A 24328-nucleotide genomic window follows, 5' to 3' on the forward strand; every position below is an offset into this window, starting at 1 on the left:
GTTGTAGTTGATTTCTTATGAGACTTAGAACGACCGATCACGCAGAGGAGTTGATGAAACATCTTTCTAAATTTTTTCTCTTGCTTCTAAATGCAGAATATCAGAGTTGTGTGTTGAAAGATTGGTCCCATTTTTTAATCAAATAATGAATTAAAGATTAAAGTCATTCTCTCTTCTTAATCGTTTATCATCGATTTTAACTCAACTAGTCAGTGGCCTTAGGAAACGGTTATTTAAAAAAAAAAAAATCAATGGATCCTCAATATTTAATAGCTCTTTTTTTTTCTAATTCAACTTAATCCGTCTTGAAACGGTCCGCTATTCTGATTTTATTGTTTACGAAAAAGATGCACAAAAGTTTGCATAAAAATAAATAGTGTTCCATAAAAAAGGTATTTGTCTATTCCCAAGTCTTATTGTAGATTACATAATGATTAAAACAAAATTATGTAAATCTTACAAAAATAAAAAAAAATAAAAAAACGGAAACCTCTTATGAAAGAAATATTTCTCATTTTTAAAAATGATATAACAATTGTTGAATTGTTTTTAAAGTATGTTCATTGTTGGGATACAAAATAGCTAAAAAAAATTCATGAATCCGATTTTAAATGTTGTGTTATTTTTTTTTAAGGAGCCATCACTAAAGTTTGCAAATTATTAAAAAAAAATGTAATCAATCTGTCGGCAGTGCAACCTTGTTCGCTGCTTTTGGATATTGAAATGTTTTTAATGCCTGTTTGAGTGGATTCATTCCTCAGATACACGTTTTAACTTCAACAAGTCGTTACAGACTTTTTTGTTACAGCGCTATGATCTAGTGTATACTACTAATTTTATACGCATGTCATGCTTACGTGTAAAGGGCTGCTTGCAGTAAATTTTAATATATTTACACTATTTGTTTTAAATCCGATCTAAGAAGTAAAGTGGACAACTCGATTGAGATGTATTTAAAGAATTTTATTTTTCATCAACCGATAGGAAATTTAACAATAAAAAGGTCTTTGCAACCATAAATATTTCAAAACTAGCCGCCCTAAAATAATACAAATCCGTAAAAGAATAATAGTAAATTTTAACCCAGAATTCCTTTTATCTTAATTCTTAATCTTTATGCGCTTACATGAACATGTCCTCGTAGCAAATTATTTAAAAGATCTCTTCTAGTAAAAACTAAGTTATCTTCGTCGCTCATTAAATCAGGTCTCATTTTATCTTTTAGTTCACAAAAAGGTACATTCTGAACCTTCGTTATAAAGTTACGGTGCCGCGGCGTTATTAAAGTAAAAACTAATATTTAAATTAATTATAAAAAAAATATATGTAGAATTAAAAATTGACCTAAAAACGAATATTAGAATGTTACTCTTTTGAAAGAATGTTTGTATTTCGACACTGCTGTCGAGACACGAATACGCTTTTTGCCTAAATTCAGGCTTATTGTGAATATATTTCCAATATACCTACTCGATATGAATTGAAAAGTTGGCTTAATTAACAAGAGCCAATTCGTATATATGTTAATTCGTAATTGGCGTAAAGGACATTGAGTGACTTAAAACTTTTTAGTGAAATGTCATTAGACTACAAAAAGTATTAATACGGAATGTAGCCGGAGACCGTTGAAAAGCACAACTATTTTTGATATTCTCTTGTGGAAATTTGCAGATTTCAGTGAGTTACACAGTTCACGTGTTGGCGTCTCGCGAAGATAAATTTAGACGTTCGTTTGATTCATAGTACTTTATTTACACATTTATAATTATATTACTATTATTATATTATTATTATTATTATTATATTGTAATGCGTAGTGGTATCTTGAGAGCCTTTAAAAATAACAAAAATATTAATATTTTGAGACACGAGTGCTGGCAACAAAAAAAAGACTCCCCGATTGTTATTTTAGATCATTCAGAAGTATTTATATCAGTATCGGTATTTTTGTCAGATAGGTAAGTAAGTGATTCGAATATAGCGCTACTTAGATTACGAACTGTCAACGGTAAATTTGTGTAAGAAGTGGATAATATTTGAAAAGACTAAGTAATTAAGTACGTGTATTCGACGTCGTCGAGAAAACTGGCGAAGTAAAAATTATTGATATGACTTTATAACATTAGTTAAGAACTTACGGTCACTCTTTAATTAAATAAGATCTTCCAACTATAAAGCAATATTAAAATATCATTTTATTGTAATTTTAGAAATTTATATCAATGTAGCGGTCTTTTAGATGTGGTTGGATCGTTCGTATTTAGATGTTTTGCTAAATTATTGTCGATAATAAAAGTATATTATCTACTTGTACGGCGTAGTACATTATTGATAACATGTTATTGAACGTTTACTTAAGTCGTACAATTAAAGCATTATTTATTCGAAAGCTAAAGTTGCTCAATTCGAATATAACACGTACCGACTTCAACGTACCTATTGTATTACATGTGCCTTGACGTGTCACACTGTTAACAAGATGTATCTCTTGAAGTTATACAAAGTTATTTGTATTTCAGCTGTGTTCATTACGTAAAGTGCTTTTTAAGGTTTTACACGATTTTTCATCCAACGCAAAAGGTTGTCTATGGTCAAGCGACTCTTATTGGAGTGCAGACCTGCCACTTGCAACGTAAAACAAAAGAACGAATAAACGGTTGATCAAATTATTCATGTTAATAGTATATTTAATAACGATAGAATAATATTAAAGGTTAATGTTTATCGTCGTGATCAAATGTATATAACTAATGCAAAGGAAGTTACAGAGTCAGGAACAAAAATATAAAGACATTGAAAAGACGAGACGTTGCCAGCCTCGGTGTCGGTTAGATTTAGTTTAATATCTTTATAAATTTAGAAGTTTACATGCGTTGATTAAAGTGTCGGACATATGAATGCTTTCCAGCATTCGGTAGATAGTAAAATTTAGAATGCTAGTTAGTATAATTGTCATTCTTTACAAGTTGAATTGAAAGCTAAATTAAATATTTTTCCTCGAGTCACGACCGATATCTGTCAGATTCAATATAAAAATTATAATCGAAATTCTTAAAAGTTTCACGTTTGAATTCTATGAAGCACCATATCGCCACGGTTTTTAGCTGTAGCGTGTTCGTTAGTTTAAATAATAAACAGCACTTTGAGAGTTTGAAAGGCATTTTTTTTATTGTGCAAGGGAACTATATTTTAATGGCCTAAACAGGTTATCGATTTATATTATTTTTCAACATATCGATCGCATAACTTATAATCGGTCGTTTAAAATTAAAATAAAACAGATTGGGGTCCCATATTAAGAGACTTTGTTCCTTTGCAAAAAAAAAAAGAAAACACATAGTACTTACCATTGAAAAATATCATAAATTGAATTTGCCGTCCATAATTGTTTTGCACATCATCCTAAGTAGATTATTAAAGATATTGTCTACGGTTTTTTTTTAGATTAATATTTTGAACTGCAAAAACTGCTCTTTGGGCATTATTAACGATTTTTTGAGTATAGTTTGTTCGAAGGTTTCTCTTTACATAAAAAGTGCTTTGAGGTTTTGTCTTGAAAAAAGAAAAAGTGAAAAAAAAAAACTATTTTTACACTTAAAGCGTATTTAAAGTGAAAAAAAAAGATATCGTTAGTTTCGTATATATAATGTTAGTGTCTACGAAGCATATTTTATTTAGTTGTTTAATGCATGTTTGTAGAGTTGTAATTCGCCCAGATTGCAGAGTCGTATGGCGTTTCACATATAACCGCCGTGTTCTAAATGATTTGCAGTTCAAGACTCATCTATCAAGACATTAGTTATGCAAAAAAATATAATGCCTAATCAATAACATTTTTGTTTTAATAGGGCCTTATAATGTGAAACTCATTTATATATCTAGAGGTAGTTTGTGAGCGAGACATACATACAAGAATACTATAGATTTTTATTTAATATTAGAATCAGTCAAAATATGGTTAGAGATTGAATGAAGTTAATATTAACTATTTGACTGCCGTGTAGATCACCGGTGTCCTACGCGGCGCGCTGAACTAATTATGTCGATTTCTGTTACTAAGGTGCCGGAATATCTATTAGACTGGGAAAGACGAATCCGAAGATACTGAGAATGAATCTCTTATTAAGAGACTTAAAAGATAAAAAGTACCTTAACAAACGAAAGAAGGCAAAGTTAGTCAATCCAGGCGCCTTAGTAACACATATCGACATAATTACTTCAATACGCCGCCGTATTTTTTTCCTATCTATGCTGATAGCCTTGAGAGGCTATTTCAGCTTCTCCTTGACGTGTAGATGAGCTTACGAGGCTCAAACCGGGAGTATTGCTAACACTGGCCCTAGCAAGAGCAGTGCTTCGCAGAATCTACCACGTGTGCCGCGTAGGGTACCGGTGATCTACACCGCAGTCAAAGGGTTAGATAAATGTTAAAATTTTGAGTTTTCATTCATTGTCATTGTATGTCTCTTACATTTCTTCGTCCATAGAAACTGGGATATGCCCGTTTCGTTTGTAAACGTAAGGAACGTGGGCTGATGTTATTGAATTATGTGTTGTAATACTCAAGGCATAGCGTGTCATATACTACGTAGCATCACAGTCAGTTATAGGTAACGGCGATATTGTAGCAAGTCTGTTTAGTTCTAAAACGAAGATGCATAATTAATTTTATACATCTGGTATTAGTAGTTTAATTGTTACACTTTATAAGTGTATTGTCTCCGCCTATTAAAATGTGTAATCAATACCGTTACTGAGAGAAGTGTGTATTAAAAATCTACGGATAAATCGTTAAAAGTTTTATGGTCCATACTGTCACGTATTTGTTTGGTTATTAGACTGTTTCCAATAAAAAAAAAACTTCAATCTCCGAAGAAAAAAAAAAGCAAGCGATAGTTTTTTTTTTTTAATTTCATAATTCGTTTATTAAAACAAACACTTCTGTATTCGCTTTGTATCAGCTTCGTTTGATTTTGCCGTCGACCACGTTCACGGTCGCCTTGCTCGACGTAAGACCGAACGCCCCGCTTCGAACGAAACAATACAAATATGGATAGTAAAATCGATCGACTGTGGTATGTGTCGCAAAACAATCGAGATTCGTGTTTCTTTAACCTGTCTGTTAAATGTTACCAGCCTTCGATTTGTTTTGAGACATTCTGCTTAAATATAGAAGTGGCCGTACATTAAAATGTTTATTAAATATTATATATACATCTCGCTCCGTTGTCGCAAAGGGTTGTAATTATAAATATATAGTTAATATTAGTGAAATAATACTGTTTTGCACGATTTTTGGTTTGACCTTCTGTCTATTCGAGTTCTCGTACTTTAAGCAAGTGTGTACGTTTTTTAAATACTCTTTTAATTATTGTCACTTTCGATAATTCAGTTGACACATTGTGTTCTTCGATCAGCAATTTATTATTATCAGTTGTTTGGTATTTTATTTGGTATTCGATTTCGCTTTAATTTGTAATTGTCTACTTTGAACTCGAAATATTTTGACCTCTACAGTGTTTCATTTTACTATTACGATTACACATATTATAAGTCCTTTTGGCAACATATTTGAAGTAACATTATTTAATTATTCAATATACTTATTCAATATTTAAGAACCCCGTGTTTCATTTACATCATTTATGTTCTACCGTTAGGTTGAGCATGCGTTGCAAATAGTACAAGTGGTTTTTTGGGTTTTTGAAGGATTATTGCATAGAAATATAATGCTTATTATATTTATTTAATGGAAAATATATCAATATGAAAACTTGATACGTTTAAATATTAATTTGATCTTCGGTATCGAAATTCCTTTAGATTCTCATTTGCTTTGAAACGTCTTTAACTAAAAAAAATGACCCGACCATAGATAAGCAAAGTGCGAGAGCTACTTATCTTCTTTTTGCACGTCATATTTTATGTAATTAAAGCTATTTAGACGATATGTATACACCATCTCACGTTTATCATTATCATTTTCTGCGTTTCAAATAAATAATTTAGTTTTCGTGGGACACGTGACTACGGTCATTAGTTTTGTTCACGTGTGCAAATCTACAAATAAGGATGTCAACTGTTGAAATATTAAACGATATTTTGGTAAAAAATTATAGATCAAGACGATGCAGGAAATTTCAACCAAATAAATTGAAAACACGAACTTGTACTATTTACTTAGTAGGATTTGCGGATACCGCATTTCGCACTATTTTAGAATATCGAATCGCATCAAGCTTAGTACGTTCAAACTCTAAAGGAAACTGAGTAGCGGAAAATGGTCAATTAAACTGTTGACACACCCGTGATTTTTTTTGACGAGCTTGACATTGCACTTTGACTATGGAGTAAATAGGTATGCAATAAAAATTTATCTCATCTTCTATCTTCTTCTATATATATAAAAATGAATTACTGTTCGTTAGTCTCGCTACAACTCGAGAACGGCTGGATCGATTTGGCTAATTTTGGTCTTGAATTATTTGTGGAAGTCCAGAGAAGGTTTAAAAGGTAGATAAATATGTAAACGCTTGGAATTAAATAAAAATAATAAATTTAGTTTTTCCTTTGATGTGTCACCCGTCGAACGGATTCCTTTTGTTTGTTTTAAGTTTATTTTATACAAAAGTTTAGGTCTTTTATTTATCGATTGAGGCACTACGAAGTCTGCCGGGTCAACTAGTTTATTATAAAAAAAATACCGTGATTGGTCTGTTTAGTTACAATCGTTCTATACCCTCATCTATCGATCAATGTCATTGATAAATAAATCGAAAAAAAATTCATCACAGGACTACAAATGTTCAGATGATTTCAGTGCATCCAATTCACAGCATAGATAAAACATAATATTAAGATTTGCTACATTTTTTTCACCTATTCATGGTAAACCTTGGAAATTATATTGTTTGTCTATCGTACCCGATTTATTTTATAAGGCAAGGCCAAACTCACATTTTAGAAGATAGATAATTTACATAATAAAATATCTCGTCAATGGCCGTTACGATTAACCAATATTTGTGGATTATAATAATTTGAAACGGTGCGATAAAGCTTAAGTAATCAGAGCGAGCATACACGCGATGCGTGATATACACGTGAATTAAAAAAAAGTGTCATGCCTCTATAAATAATCTAACAGGAAAACCTTTTCTCAATATTTACAGAACTTTTAATATTGACATATCCCGAATTGTTCTTATACACCTTCTATAACTAATATATTGATTTGGGCTTTGCTAGGTAGAATACAATTAAATTATTTTCATTACGTCAATATTTGATGACGAGTCTTATCCAAATAGTATAGCGTGTATTCTACGAGAATATCTTATGCAAGAAGTTGTTGTTTATGTAAACAATTAGATGTATTTTTAGAATAGTACTGTATTATAAAATGTAGTGATAGATGTTTGTGATTATTTTCTTAATTACGAAAGAGGTTTATCACAATTGTTATCATAAACGTCATTATTGGAATCATCATCATTGAATGGATAATTGTCGTCATATTATTAGGGTTGTGTTTGAATACTAAATTCACCTAATATTAGACATTTAAAATGATTTGTTTTGCCTAACCCAATATTACATAGAATGTAAGGTAACATTCCAGAAGCCAAAGTGAGCAGTACCACGTATCACTATTTTAGCCCTAACTTCTGAAACCTGTCAAAACTAATCTGCGGCTATCTAATGTACATTGACTTTTTCCTATCTATGCTGATAGCATTGAGAGGCTATATTATTATCAGCTTCTCCTTGACGTGTAGGTGAGTTCATGGGGCTCAAACCGGGTGTGTTGCTAACACCGGCCCTAGCAAGAGCAGTGCTTCGCAGAATCTACCACCGGATCGGAAACGCGACCCACTGAAAAGATCCGGCGAGAAACTCAGTGGGCTCTGTCTCTGGTTTAATTCACTCATTGACGATGCTACGATAGTAGCCTTCTTTATAATATCAAAAATACGTACAAAAAACATTATTTTTAAATAATACTAGAGACATCCGATTGCGCTCTGCATAGTCTTCCATTATTTTTCGGTAGTACTATGATAGAAACTTTCCCTGGAGTGCCAACCATAATATCATGTTTCATTACAACTGGACCAATGGATTAGGGATGCGTAGATGACAAACATACATTAATTTTTATTTTATACAATTAATAGACGACCGGTGAAGGCAATCGCTCTCTTTGCTATATTGTATCGAAAAAGTATCTATTAAATTTTCTCTTTTCTTTTGTTATTGACGTTATCTTTGTCAAACCGTGGAAACTGTTTGAACGAGCACGTGAGAAGATGGCATCTGATTTGTTATCGCCTATTTGAATATAGACGATAAACGATTGAATCTTAATAACGCTCCGCTATGACAATTCTAATGTAAAATTATTTCAAAAAAACCTAATCCAGAGAATTACGTACGAACGTAATGGATATTAAATCAGCCAAATCGGAATATACAAGTGCCGCTCGTCGCGATTTTTGACTGTACCCAAAATAGAATTACTAATATTCGTTTCCGGAAACGAAAAAAATGTTTAAAAAAAATATCATAATTTTTTTATAGCATGTGAAATCTGAGAAAATTAAAAAGGCAACGCTATTAAAGTTGCTTATTTTCTTACAAATGTATCAATCTTTAAATATCTATCTAATCTAGTCAAAGATAATATTTTCATTAATTTTTACTTTGACACCTCGAACCAATTTATTCTTTTGTAATCTAAATTTCGATAGGGAATGGATCTCGCGAGAAGGACCTCGAATGTTTCATACGTGTTTCCTATACGAAATTGGGATGTTATCCGCTCATCGTTCCCGTCGAACCCGTCGCTTGCGACGAAGGGCTCGGTGAGTAAATTAACCCACAGACACAGCTTACTGAGTTTTTCGCCGGATCTTCTTAGTAGGTCGCGTAGGTGACGGTAACCATTCACCATCAGATGTGCCGTATGCTCGTCTGCCTACAAGGGCAATAAAAAAAATATATATAAATATTATTCCTCCGTAGACGTCCCTGCAGCTGGTATAGAGGCAAAAGGTTTATGTATCATGTTGACTGTGAATTCTAATAGCTTACTTGATGTAAGCCCTATTCAATTACTTGATGTAAGCCCTATTCGTATATTTTGAAACTAGCGAGCCACCGGCCATCGCAGGGGTGAATCAAGATGTTTTGCATTTTTATAAAGTACATTACCTACAGTAATTTTCATATACATATTAATAATATTTTCCCCAAACTCAAATCAATCTCTAAAAAATTTATATAGATATGTCATTATTTAACTTGACTAACTGATTCATCAACGCAGAGCCAAACCGTTGGGACTATATCTTGTAATTTTTTGAGTAGACGGCTCTTAATTTCTTATATAGAAGAAGCCTTAATGTTTAATCATTATTCTTAAATAAGATATTGGCCTTAACATTTAATTTCATGCTTTTTCCTTCAAAAGTTAAAAAAAGTGGCGACTAATGGTGATTTTTCATACAAACTTTCAACCCCTAATCCATCTCTTGACAGTCAAAATTAGAAAGAAAAAAACGCCAGAATACCTTTATTTCCAAACAAATGATGATTCCAGACATATTAGGATGTAGGTACTACTCTATCAAGAAAGTACCTACCTACCGGGAAAAGATCGATAGTTCAGAAAATGTTAGTTAATCAAAATCATCAAAATTATAACCTTCAAAGTAGGCTCCTTTGGAAATGATACACTTACCTACACCAACGAATAACCCAATCATGAAAACATTTTTAACGCCTTTTTCCAAATTGAGTTCAGTTTTCGCCGCGAATTCCTCTACATGTCTTTTATTGAATGAAAAAGGGTGTCACAAAGTGGTAATTTGAGCTTAGGAAAAATAAAGAAGTCAGCTGGAGCAATATCTCTGGTGAATAAGGTGGTTGCTCCGTGGTATTTGTTGAGTTTTTGGTAAAAATACGTTCACAATGATCGCACTGTGTGAATGTGCGTTATTGTAATGCAAATCTAAGATTTATATTTCGACAAAACTGGGATGTTTCGTCGAATTTTGTCTCTTAAACACTGCATAACGCTTAAATAATATTTTTTTATTTACCATAAGTGCATAATACCGCGATAGTCAAAGAACAGTGAACATGACTTTGAAATTTAGTGTTTTTTTCGGTTTTGGTTCAGTTGCAAGGTGCCACTCCGAAGCTTGTTTATTAGTTTGCAAACTCGTAAACCCACATAAGTAATAATGCGTTTCATGAATTTTGGGTGGGAATTTACTTGTTTTAGCATGTCCTCAGCGACTTTCATGCGGTTGAGCGTGGAGAAAATTCAGGTCTTTTGGGACTAGCCGAGCGGAAACGTTATCATACCCAAATTATTATTGAAAATGATACGGATCCACCCGTGAGACACAGAAAGTTCGGCGGCTATCTCTCTTAAACTTGAAGGAGGATGCTCAGTCACTATTTCCTTTTGACACGTGATTTTAGACACGAGTGATTCTGAAAACGAAATCCATTAGCGATGCAAAATATAAGACAAATTATTTGTTCGGTGTTTTTGTCTATTATGAAATATAACTAAAAAGTACTGTACTTAAACTCCGCGTTGCAATGAAAAACAGGTGTGCTAAACTAACAACAACAAAAAAAAGAGTTTGGAGCCATAAATAAATCATTCATTTCCGATATATTATTTACTGAATATATACTAAAATTCTTTCATCTCACTTGAATATTACGAACTTCTATCTTTTTTTTTTATTTATTTTTTATTGCCCTTGTAGGCAGACGAGCATACGGCCCATCTGATGGTGAGTGGTTACCGTCGCCCATGGACTTCAGCAATGCCAGGGGCAGAGCCAAGCCGCTGCCTACCGCTTAATAATCTCCATAAGCCTCGTTTGAAGAAGGACATGTCATAGCGCTCGGGAAACACCGTGGAAGGGAGCTCATTCCATAGCCGGATGGTACGTGGCAAAAAAGACCTCTGGAAACGCACTGTGGATGACCACAGTGGCTCCAAGTAGTATGGATGAACTCTACTCCGGTGGCGGGCGGTGCGATGGTAAAAACGAGATGCCGGTATCATCTCGAACAATTCCTCAGAGCACTCCCCATGGAACATACGATACCAAATACAGAGGGAACCGAAGTCCCTCCGCAGACCCAGAGGTTCCAAACGATCCGTGAGAATGGGATTATCGACAATCCGAACGGCCCTCCTCTGTATGGAGTCAAATGGAAGAAGCTGGTATTTGGGAGCCCCGGCCCAGAGATGGGAGCAGTACTCCACGCGAGGCCGGACTTGTGCTTTATAAAGCAAAAGCCTTTGTCCAGGCGTGAAGTACCGCTTCGCTCTGTTGAGGACTCCCAGCATTTTGGACGCCAACTTGGCTTTGCCTTCCAAATGACTCCGAAACTGGACATCGCTCGAAATGTCGACCCCAAGTATCCCAATACTCTCGGAAGGTTGCAGGGATACTCCTTGGAATTGCGGCGCCATGACAAAGGGGTCCTTCTTCGCAGTGAACGCGCAAACGTGTGTCTTTAACGGGTTGAATTAAACCAAGTTCAATTCACCCCATTTGGAGACTCGTCCCAGAGAGTTCTCCACTTCAGACACAAGATTTGATCGTCTCTCTTGCACCACGCTCCGAGAGAGACTCTGATGGCCGATATATCGCGCATCCCCTGTGCTGTCATCCGCATAACAATGCATGCCATCAATAGACAGCATGTCATTGATATACAGGATGAAAAGCGTGGGGGAGAGCACCGAACCTTGTGGAACGCCAGCGTTAATGGTCATGGTATCAGAACAGTCACCGTCTACAACGACCGTGATGCTCCGCCCATCCAAAAAGCTAGCGATCCACTTGCAGAGACCCTCGGGGATTCCGTAAGATGGTAACTTCGACAGAAGTGCCCTATGCCAGACCCTGTCGAAGGCCTTCGCGATCAAGGCTCACAGCAAGAGCCTCGCCCTTGCTCTCCAAGGCTTCAGCCCACCTGTGAGTAAGGTATACAAGAAGATCGCCAGCTGAGCGACCGTGACGGAAACCGTACTGTCGGTCACTATCTAACGGTCCATCGTGAAATTAAAAGCTGTCTACTGTCAACATGACAAGATTGCTGAACAATTTGGACTCTGCATTAATGAATTAGTCAAGTCAGGAGAAGTATTCACGCAGTTATTATTTAGAAATTAATCTTATTTATACAGCGGACCATGCGGTCCTCTTTTACAGGAAGTAGTAGGGTCAAGAACAGATACAATATCTGTAAAGTTCGAGAACAGATATAATAACATACTCTTATGTTTTCAGGGGTTTCTGGAAGTTTTATTATTATTTCAATCCCGTGACTCAGATTAATGGTGTGATTTCACATTGTGGGGTATGGGCGACGAGGTTTGAAACAAGACGGGACTCTAGCTTGAATACTCATTTAGGTACTGTAACATAAAGTTTTTTTATTCCGTTGCAACATGGAAAAGCAACATGCTCTAAGTTTCTATTTAGAAATGGAAAACTCCATCAGATCCTTTCTAAATAACATGTATTTGTTTAAGCTTTATATAATTATAACTAGTTGTTTAACTTAAGATATACATTTATCATTTCCAACGTAACTATAGGGTAAACAAACATGGTCTATTTTTAATGTACAATGAGGAACTTAATTAATATCAAGTTGTATTCGTTCATAATCAGGGACCAGAATGCAAAATTGAGGTCAGTTATAATCATTAAACGTATTGTACATTTTCCAAATAAATATTTTAAAAACTTTAGAACGACTACAAGGTTAATATTAAGGAAATTATTAAAAATGAGAGAACATAATATGTTAAATGTAACACTATTAATTAATAGGGATTTGATTTGTTTATATATTGTTCGTATTCTATACTTCAATGTGTAATTTATTCTATTGAGTTGTAAGGTAGGTAGTTAGGTAAACTACAGTTTTTTTTGTTATTTCAGAAAGTATTTTGGTGTTGTAATAGGTAATAAGCGTGATGGTGAGGCAAATGGCGTATGAAATGACTCATCAAATGCGTGCTTTTTAATAAGCAAAAAATAACAGGAATATGTAAATAACAGAAGAAGCTTAAATCTTAAAGCTTAGATAAAAAATATGTATATTATTTATGTATATGTATAATATGTCATAATCTATTTTTTTTTATTAAAAACAACTTGAAACATTCGCCTTAACGAACCATGCGGCGGCACTATGGCACGCTGTCGTTGCTCGCGTGTTCTGTGACTTTTGTCAGCATGTAACGATAATGATAAGTACTCTTTATTGGCACTGATTAAACGTATAATTTTCCAAACTACATTGGTATATCTTCTGATATTGAATTGCGCGTACGCGTGGGCCAAACAATATTTGATAAGCTGTCTTGTAGTCATTGGTCGGATTGAGGGCGTACGCGTCTCCGCCGACGTACCGAGATCTATAAAACCGTGTTATGCCAAATATTTTGTAGCACTTTTTGCTCGAGCGCGGCTCTGTCGCCTGGCGCTTGTTTAACGTAATACAATAATTATTACAAACTTATCCCGTTTATCAAGTAAGGTGAGTATTAAATTTATTTAATAATTACAATGATTCTATATCAATAGAAAATAGCACGTCGCAAAAATTATTTATAGATACATAGTAAAAATTAATACTTTTTAGAATAAATATCTATAAAAAGCAAAACACAGCTTTTTTTATTTACGGAATGAAACTCAATAATTTTATCATCAGTACTAACGAATCTCTTGTTTTTCAGAGTATACAATCGTTTACAATGGCTTATTTACAATCAATGCCCAAATCTGAAACCATTCAACTTCGCGAGAAACATGTTGGGTAAGCATTCTACATATTAATGTATTTCTTTCAATTATGCAGTAAACATTTAAATACTTTACTTAATGGCAATATAAAAAAGTCAATTTGGATATATTTGCTTTTTAAGACACAATGTTTTGTTTTATGTAAACAAATGGATTGTCGAACATTGTTAAAATTACATCTAGTCCTTATATACATTTATCCTTATATATGGTGGTTCTTATATATGGCGCTATCAGTACACTGTGTATGCATAAGACACAATACTCCATTTTTGATTTGACCGACAGCTTAGCCTGCGTGACCTCATCTATTTTACGAAAGGGCTTGTTTTTTTTTATTTCTCTTAAAGGGTGGAGGATTTTACGATCCACCTGCTATAGTAGTTACAGGAATCCATAAACATCGCAGCACGGTCTTCACACACTTTGACACATGAGGTCGAATTCCCATTTGTATTATGTATAGGCTGTGTGTCTTGAAACGGGAGAGAGTGGTACATATAACATATTCACGCGAGCTCACAATAAGAGAAAGAGAGAGAGAGAGAGAGAGAGAGTATTATTTATTGTACACCAAAAACAAATAAACAGTGCGATACATTAAATACAAAAAAGTACAATTATCTTAGTCTTATCGTTAAGAGCGATAAGCTTTAGTATTCACAAAAAAAAGTGCCTGTCGTATGTTTTGTTACTCGGCATTCAAATTAGTCTAAACGAATAAACAGCTCCTTAACCATTCGACGCTGAGGTGCGAATCGTGAGGGTTTGATTAAATTATAACAGTTTTTAGCCAGAGAGTTAGAAAATGAGAATAAGGTTTCACTCTTAAGTACAAATGAAAGGGAAGTGGTTATAAGGTTATCAAGGACACCGGGAAAACATAAATCGAAAGATCCCGTGGCTGTGCTGTACTGCCTCAATGGAGACATTGCGTTCTTGTTTGAAGCGAATTTAGTATTTTAACATGATTAGAAAAATAATAATACGATTGCCTTTGTCGATAAGTACGCAATGTAATAAATAATACAACCAGATTTCCTAATCACATACCTATCTATGTTAAATAATTATTAGATTAACAATAAATAAGGAAGGTAATCTGAATACTACTTTAATTGAATATATCTAATATTTAGAGCGGCGTGCCAACTGTTTTTCCGTTCTTCCCCCCTGAAAATAGTGCGAGGAATAGCACAATTCATGTATGACGAAACCGGCGAAAGGTATCTCGACTGCATCAACAACGTTGCCCATGGTATGTACCATACGAATTATCTTAGAATATTACTGTGGATTTTTTATGTGTGGTAGGACCTCTTGTGAGTCCGCACGGGTAGGTACCATCACTGCTGCCGTGAAGCAGTAATGCGTTTCGGTTTGAAGGGTGGGGCAGCCGTTGTAACTATACTGAGCTATAACTGTACCTTAGAACTTATATCTCAAGGTGGGAGGCGGCATTTTCATTGTAGATGTCTATGGGCTCTAGTAAACACTTAACACCAGGTGGCCTGTGAGCTCGTCCATCCATCTCTGTAATAAATATAAAAAAAAATTAATTCAACAACTCGATCGCCATTCGTCAAACAAGAGCATAATATTAAAACTGACACGTTATGAAAATTGTGTGGTTGAAACAAACACGATAAACACTAATTGCTAGGCAAAGTGTATTTTTATCTCTAAACACCATCCAAATTAAAAGTCAATTTGATTTTTATACAAAAATACTTTTAATGTCATTGTAATAAGCAAAGTGCTCAAACTCACGCATCTGTTTCCACTTTACAGTCGGCCATTGTCATCCACATGTTGTCGAGGCTGGTAGAAATCAAATGTCTCTAATATCGACAAACAACCGCTATCTTCACGACGAGCTAGTTATTCTAGCACAAAGGCTCGTGAATACATTACCAGAATCATTGTCCGTTTGCTTCTTCGTAAACTCTGGGTCAGAGGCTAATGATCTCGCTTTGAGAATGGCAAGAATCCATACTAAGAAGAAGGATGTAATTACCTTGGACCAGTGAGTTTCTAACAATTAAATTGTAATTAAACACTGATTATTTCAACAATTGCCTATCAGGTTGGGGGTTTGTTAGGGACTTTTTGAGAGTGAAAGAAGTGTGTATGGTATTGGCGTTAAAATGTAACATATCCAAAGCAAATACCTAAATAACATTACACAAATTACTATCAAATATGTACATTTTTGTGGAGTCGATGTTTATCCACAAACAGTATTAATAAATACGCATCAATAATCATTATGATATAATTAACATGAAAACGTGTTTCTTAAATTAATTCAAACATTAGTCTGATAAATAATTAGCTAAATCATTTTGTATTAATTAGGTAGGTATTTTAATTGAATACTCTGTTATGGAAGAATTAATCTGAGCCAATAACGTATGTAGGTGTGTGTGATTGACGAGTGTGCGTGTAAGTTAGCCTCCGTGTTTTGGGGTGCTTCTAGCGGATCTTTGTTCCAGCGCGTATCATGGCCATCTAACGACTATGATCGATATTTCACCATACAAATTTAACCTACCCGGAGGTCCTGAGAAACCAGACTGGGTTCATGTGGTGAGTTACCTAATTATTGTCTGGCCTGGATCATTCTCTGAGTGATTTTCATTTAGTTGCGTTTTTAATCATAATAAATACTTAAAGGTTATGTCGAAATGCACATGAAATATGAGTCAAGTATTACTAATTATTCGTTATTTTTAAGTGATAATTCACGTGATTTTGTCTAGCAACTATTATCTCTTTGTAGTAGGTTATCAGTTTTTGCTTAAACTCAAATAATACAATCATACATTATAAAAAAGCGTTACGTAAGTATTGTGATAACTGTTACTGTCTATTAACTTATGTTAGACACGTTTTTTTCTCGTGATAATAACATCGAAACTATTTATAGATCTACAATTGTTTGTGTTTTTAAATATACCTAATCACCAACATAACTATCCTGTTTGATATATTTTTTAAACTAGACATTCATTCTGTCGAATATACACGTGCTTTAAAATCATCCAGTCATATTATATTGTTTGTTTAAAATATTTTCAAGATAAATTCGTTTACACAGGCACCAGTACCGGACGTGTACAGGGGGAAATATACTCATCCGGCAGACTCAGAATCGGTAGAGGAAGTAGGTCGGATGTACGCCGACGAAGTAGGCAATATCTGCAATGAGATTAAGAATAAGAATGGAGGCGTTTGTGCTTTCATAGCGGAGAGTCTACAGAGCTGTGGGGGACAGATTATACCTCCGGACGGATATTTCAAACGTGTATACGAGTAAGTACAGTTCAATAATCTATAAATAAGCCATTGTGTGAATGGGCGCTTTAAGGCTGTACACAATGATTTAGAGTCAGCTAAAGATATTTCTTTTCTTTATTAAATTTACCTTTTAAACCGAATTATTTGCCCCGAAATCCAACAATATCGTATTGAAACCCAATAATTGATGAAAAGTCTGTATGGTGTTATTATAATAAATAAATTATTGTCCACTTAGTTTAAAGTTTAAATCGTGCATTTTGAGGGGAAAAGTAGTTTCACTGATGTCAGACACTTGAAAGCGGCGTGACTATCAAAAAAAATAATTGTAAATGTGTCTTTTTTCCATTACGAGTCGGCATTCCTTATTTTCATTTCTAATTCCGAACGATTTTGTGCTGCATCTAAATATAGATTAGCTTTTTCATATATGCGTGCCGTCTCGTCGTAGACGCAATATATTGCCAATTGTACTCATAAAGATAAATTCGAAATCTAGAATATATATATCATACTGATAATTGTTAGTAGGTCAACTTAATGTTGTTTTGTGCGAAAATAGCAAGAAACGTTGTAACTATGTAAAAAAATTATGTTTCAAAATAATAACCGTTTAATTCAATTGAAACAATCGGCATACGGACCCGAAACAACAACAAAAACAAACATAAAAACAATCAAACTGTAGTTTTAATGAACCGTAAATTTATGAAGATTTTGAAGTCATCGTGAAAAATTAAGACGTCCGGTGCATTCGTGTCTAGCGATGCACCGGTGTTCGAATCCTGCCGGCGGGTACCAATTTTTCTAATGAAATACGTACTTAACAAATGTTTACGATTGACTTCCACGGTGAAGGAATAACATCGTGTAATAAAAATGAAACCCGCAAAATTATAATTTGCGTCACTACTGGTAGTAGGACCTCTTGTGAGTCCGTGCGGGTGGGTACCACCACCCTGCCTATTTCTGCCGAGAAGCAGTAATGCGTTTCGGTTTGAAGGGCGGGGCAGCCGTTGTAACTATACTGAGACCTTAGAACTTATATCTCAAGGTGGATAGCGGCATTTAAGTTGTAGATGTTTATGGGCTCCAGTAGCCATTTAACACCAAGTAGGATGTAAGCTCGTCCACCTATCTATGTAATAAATAAATAATAAAAAAAACTAGTCTTTTTGTTATTTAATGTTTTTCAATGTTTGCTTAACAATATTGGACAACAAGAAATATTCGATTTCCTATAGTGCTATTTCTCGGTATCGGTTATATATATGTACCTACTTGAAATACGAACAATGCTTGTTTTTTTTATTCTAGATATGTGCATGAAGCCGGTGGTGTGTGTATCGCCGATGAGGTTCAAGTAGGGTTCGGTCGTGTCGGCACACACATGTGGGCCTTTGAAACTCAAGACGTTGTTCCCGACATAGTCACTATGGGCAAACCTATGGGTAATGGACATCCTGTGGCCGCTGTAATTACCACCCCAGAGATCGCCAAGAGTTTCTCTGATACAGGCGTTGAATATTTTAATACGGTAAGTTTTCATTAAAAATCTCAATGAATACATTCTTAATTATTTTGTTGTGTATTACAGGAAATGTAACAGAAAGCAAAATGTGTTAGCAAACTGCCAAAAAAATTTAGTGGAGATGTAGAACACTTCACGAAGGCTAACCCATAGACACAGCATGCTGAATTTCTCGCCGGATTTTCTCAGTGGGTCGCGATTCCGATCTGGTGGTAGATACTGCTAAGCACTGCTCTTGCTAGGGCCGGTGTTAGCAAATTAATTTAGGTTGAGCTCGTGAGCTTATCTACACATCCGCGCGAAGCTGGAATAGCCTTCATAATATGCACGTACCTACATTTATGGAGTGCCGACTAATGAAAAACATCGGATTCTAATATAAGATTGTTCAAGCTAAACCTCATATTTTCCAAAAGGGTTTATACCATTATATTATTTTATTAAAAATTACCATGATCATATTTTTTTTAAAACTATGTACATGTACTTTTTTTTTGAGATTGTTTTACGGCCCTGGATGCAAGTCCTTATGAGCCCGTAGTAAGGTCACAATTTCACTTCATTATGTATAACTTTAAGGTTCACCTATGGTATTTGATATATATTTAAGAAGAGGCTTGTAGAAGAGCGAGTTTGCTAAAATATCTGAAACAGTCGAAGGCATTTCAGTGGTTTCTTCTTCAATTTCAGCAATAATTAAAAGTCTGTGGAAAAATTGTACATGTACCGAACTATGGTGTTGGATAAACATAAAACTGTGATTCTAATAACAATGCTACCGACAAAAAGGACTGCTTAAATTAACCATTAATTAAATGCAACTGAGATTTATGTATTAATATAGTTGGCTGAAATCTGTTTTTTTTTGTCTAAGGCGCCCGGTTATCACTCAATGTCAAGTCGGCTTTTAACTGATATTCAACGATAACCTAAAGTGGCCCAAAGGATAAGACGCCCGGTCTAGTCGTATCGAGCGAGACAACAATACCGCTGTTCAAATCCCGCAGGCCGATAACTATTTCACTAATAATAATAATAATAATAATAATAATAATAAACATTTATTCCAAACATAAATTAGGTACAAAAAATAAATAAAAAAGATAACAAAAATAACGAGGCTTGGAAACGGTTACCGGCTCAGCAATGCCTAACAGTAACGAAACAATCGGTACTGCGGTCACTAAGGAAATACGTACTTAGCACTAATTTACAAATGACTTCCACGTTGAAGGAATAATATCGTGTGTTCATTCTCGATCCTGCGGCGAATGGTAAACAGTCGACGTCGCCCAAAACACGTCCTTTCGGATCCTCCCGATCCACTAACGGTGCTTTTTTAGGTACCTCAAGCACCGTTCAACGTTTTCGTCGAACCCGTCCCCTTAGGATGAAGGGCTCGGCAAGTAAATTAACCCACAGACACAGCCCACTGAGTTTCTCGCCGGATCTTCTCAGTGATTCCGATCCGGCGGTAGATTCTGCGAAGCGCTGCTCTTGCTAGGGTTAGTGTTAGCAACGTCGTCAGGTTTGAGCCCCGTGAGCTCACCTACTAATTCGGCGAATATAGAATAACCCCTCGAGGTTACTAGAATATGAAAAAAAATCGTGTAATAAAACCCAAACCGCAAAAATGTTTAAACTATACATTTGAAACATAGACTTCGAATCACAAGGTCGCGAAATTCACGTATTGTCTGTGTCTGTGGTAATTTAATAACGAGTGAACCGTGAGTTCGTTCACCTGTGTACCTACGCGATAAAAAAAGTACTCGCTTGCAAATATTCACATACAAAAATAATATAAACGTCACGTTTATCTTAGTTAAATCAATCAATTCTCAAAACAATCTTTAGTCAGATAAGCGTGTCATACGACTTACGAACGATCGGTGTCACCCCTACAAACAATGGATATGTGGAAACGTATTATCTTTAAAATTTTCAACGTGTTGTTTATTTTTAAAGCGCAATGACGTAAGCAATTCGGCTTGCACATTTTATTATCATTAGATCTCTAACAACTATAAGAGTACGCAAACTTAAATAGATCGAGCACGATCGCGGAAAATTACGTTTTGCTAATTATAATACACACTTCTTGAAGTGTCTTGATCTTGATGTCATACCCTTTGTTTTCATCAACATCATGTGTGTTGATACTAATATTGTTTACAATTTTGTAATGCTGTTTGCTAGTTTATTAATATCTTGTTGATTAGAATTAAAACAGCGATACGTGCGGCAGATTAAGTCAAGCACATGAAAACATTCTAAATATAATATACTTAAACATGCATATGAGTCGTCTATTATCAAAGGCGGCAATCTGACTTTTGGACAATGATTGGTAAATCAGAAAAACGAATTATTGACTTTGTATTCCATTGGCAGTCACAAAACTCTTCGGAACGACATCTTAGATAAATAACAGGTTAACTATTAACCTTTATTTAATGCAGGTTTTGAACCGTATTCTTTGAAGGAGACGATTATATTCAAATAAATCTGTATTGACATATCAATAAAAAAAATTTGTCCAAATGTACAGATTGCCGCCTTTGATAATAGACGACTCATATGTACATTATAATTATTGTTCTCAATGTTCTAAATGTAGGCTATGAATAAGACAGCTTTGTATGAGCAGCTGGATTGAAAATGTGCACCAAATTATTGGGCTTTGCGTTCTAGTTTTTTAACGTTTTGGCGTTGGTGGTCAATCGAGCTTAGGATCTGTTCGGTATTTTAAGAACTTATAACATATCACGCACTTTGAGGTTATGTATTTAAGAGCCATGTAAGAAAATAAATTAGGAAGTCTGAATTAAATTTGAATAACAACTGTCTTACGCTTCAGACCACGACACGTTACTTTTGCGTATTCATCGTGATAGACGTTGTAAACAAAGGTTGGATTTACAATTATTAAAAAAAAAACAATACCCGCCCGAGATAGTGGTATAATCATATGACACATGCATCATATTTCATACGAATTTAATAGCACCGCAGGCGAGTTGAGGTTGGTTCTGTACTTAAAAGAATCTTTTGATCCTTTAAAAATCTAGAGGAAAATCCAATAATTCCACTCATTCATTACTTACCGCCGAGTACGTCCCGAAATTCATTAATGTTTTATTAATTTCAGTACGGCGGCAATCCTGTGTCTTGTGCCATCGCCAATGCAGTACTTGATGTCATCGAAGAAGAAAACCTTTTGGAGAGAGCGTCACGTGTCGGTAACCATTTACTCAGTCGGTGTGAAGATCTGAAGCATAAACATAGATTAGTCGGCGATGTCCGCGGTCGAGGTCTGTTTGTAGGCGTCGAACTTGTCACCGACAGGGAAACCAGAACTCCCGCTACAGCAGAAGCAAAACATGTTGTCAATAGGTAATTTTAGACTGTAGATATAGACATGTTGTCAATAGATAATTGTACGTGCATGCAGCAGAGATGCGAATGTTGCGATGGATGTGTGGAGTAACGAGAATGGATAGAATACGGAATGAATATGTTATAGGAAGTTTGAAAGTTGCACCTGTGACAAAGAAGCTGAGAAGTGCGCGTTTGGGATGGTCTGGACATATGATTAGACGAAATGAAAATGACGTTGGTAAGAGAATGTTAACTATGAATGTGAAAGGATATAGAGGAAGAGGTAGACCAAAGAAGAAATGGATGGATTGCGTGAAAGACGATATGTGTAAGGGGGGAGTGAGCGAAGAAATGGTATATGATAGAAGAGTATGGTAGGAAAAAAAAAAGTTACGCCGACCCCAGGTGACTGGGAGAAGGGCGGATAATGGTGAATGATGATGATGCATAGGTAATTGTAGACTCAGCAACTATATATATATTTTATGTACCTAATGTAAAAATCGGCTCAGTAACATAGCGTTCCGGTTTGAAGAATAAGACCAGGCTTCATTTCAATATAATTATGGCTTCCACCTCATGAATTTATTCGCGACATTCACGCGTCTAGCCCGGTGACGCTGATATGGTCGCTCTAGACCATCAGCTTAGGTAAGGAAAAGAAAAAAAACGATATTCACGATACCGTATCCATCCTTCAGGGTGTATGAAACACTTTCACGATGAATTGACTGCTCTCTTATTTATTATCTACTAGTTATTATTACTTTTAGTTACTAAAATTTACTTAATAAATGTAATATTTGGTTTAATTACAGAATGAGAGAAGAAAAGATCTTGATTAGTCGTGACGGGCCAGACAGTAACGTATTAAAGTTTAAGCCCCCTATGGTGTTTACGACACAAGACGCCGACAGACTAGTGGAAACTCTAGACAGAGTTTTAGGGGAGTTGGATGACACAAGAATATCGAATATTAAATTAGAAGTGAGTTTGAAATTTTTATTCATTGTTAATCATTAGGTTTATACTCATTAGTTTTTTCTTTAATCAAATGAAGCCTCTTTAGGGGCAATAAAAGTTAAATATCAAGGTTGAATATGAAGGTGTGTGGCGCATTTACGTTGTAGATGTCTATGGGCTCCGGTAACCACTTAACACCAGGTGGGCTGTGAGCTCGTCCACACAACTAAGCAATAAAAAAAAATCCAGTGGCTTAAGAAAACGAACGAAATATTTCTATCGCGACAAGGATGGGAAGCAGGTCTTTTGTCCATGTCAACGAAGAAGTTTCGGTTTTGTTGAGGACCACATAAAATACAATAATCAGACTTTGTACTGGCCTGGAGTAACCACCCTAAATCGTACCACTGTACTATTTAGGGTGGGTGTCGTAAATACAAAACTAATACATTCATTGGTGAAAGGGCAGAAGTCCTTTAGTATTGTACTTGCATAGCAATAATGCAATTGATACTTCAACCTCATGTATCAAAGTGGGTGTGATGTCGGTGTGCTCCGGTAACCAATTTTTACACAAGCTGAGCCTATGAGCTTGCTACCGCTTCAATGCAATACAAAATTAAATTTTTTATTTACTACAATTTTATTTTTTTATTAGAGTATAGTTATCTACACCTTGAAAGGATTACTGCGACCTTTTAGTAAATTGTTTTCAGAAAAAAACTTATTTATTTCAGGTACTAGTCACACCGATCAACACTGAAGTTCCGAAAAAGGAGAACGTCATTAAAAGTTCTGTACAAAAGGCAATCAAGACTTGATAAATGTTTTATTACTGTAATAGTATTAATAAACCTGAAGACTGTAAATACTGATAGAATAATGGATTAATTGTTACATGTTGTTGTAATTTATAGATTTAAGGAATACAATTAAATATTTTTCTTGATTAGAAATCATTTATTTAAATTTAAACTTTTTAACACACAAAAAAACTTAAGGCCAATTACAGCAAATACATTTCAATCTTGAACAGGAAACCAAAGGAATCATTTGTGTAAGAAAATTGTAAATAGTACTTTAAAGAATAATAATATAAATTACGTAAGAATACTTTATAACTGTTGACCATATACTATAACCAATGATATTAGCACTGTTATTTGATACACCCTATGTACAATTTAAGAATATTTTTCTTTAAATATAAAAATCATTCCTATTTACCTGATCAACTTTATGGTGTTGTGGAATGCGTTTTTCTAGAAGAGTATATTTTCATTAAGACATGGGT

General features: G+C 34.8%; 1 protein-coding gene across 1 annotated transcript; it reads left to right on the top strand.

The window, feature by feature from the left end:
• The first annotated feature begins 13451 nt into the window (after positions 1 to 13451).
• Positions 13452 to 23990, top strand: LOC114240794 (alanine--glyoxylate aminotransferase 2-like). Its single transcript, XM_028171475.2, has 10 exons — positions 13452 to 13590; positions 13793 to 13872; positions 14999 to 15117; positions 15651 to 15885; positions 16355 to 16448; positions 16960 to 17174; positions 18477 to 18696; positions 21842 to 22086; positions 22890 to 23058; positions 23772 to 23990. The coding sequence occupies exons 2-10, from the start codon at positions 13811 to 13813 to the stop codon at positions 23853 to 23855; spliced, it is 1443 nt and encodes a 480-aa protein (XP_028027276.1). The 5' UTR covers positions 13452 to 13590; positions 13793 to 13810; the 3' UTR covers positions 23856 to 23990.
• The last annotated feature ends 338 nt before the right edge of the window (positions 23991 to 24328 follow it).

This window comes from Bombyx mandarina, chromosome 09, assembly GCF_030267445.1.
Source record: "Bombyx mandarina strain Sakado chromosome 09, ASM3026744v2".
Lineage (NCBI taxonomy): Eukaryota > Metazoa > Arthropoda > Insecta > Lepidoptera > Bombycidae > Bombyx > Bombyx mandarina.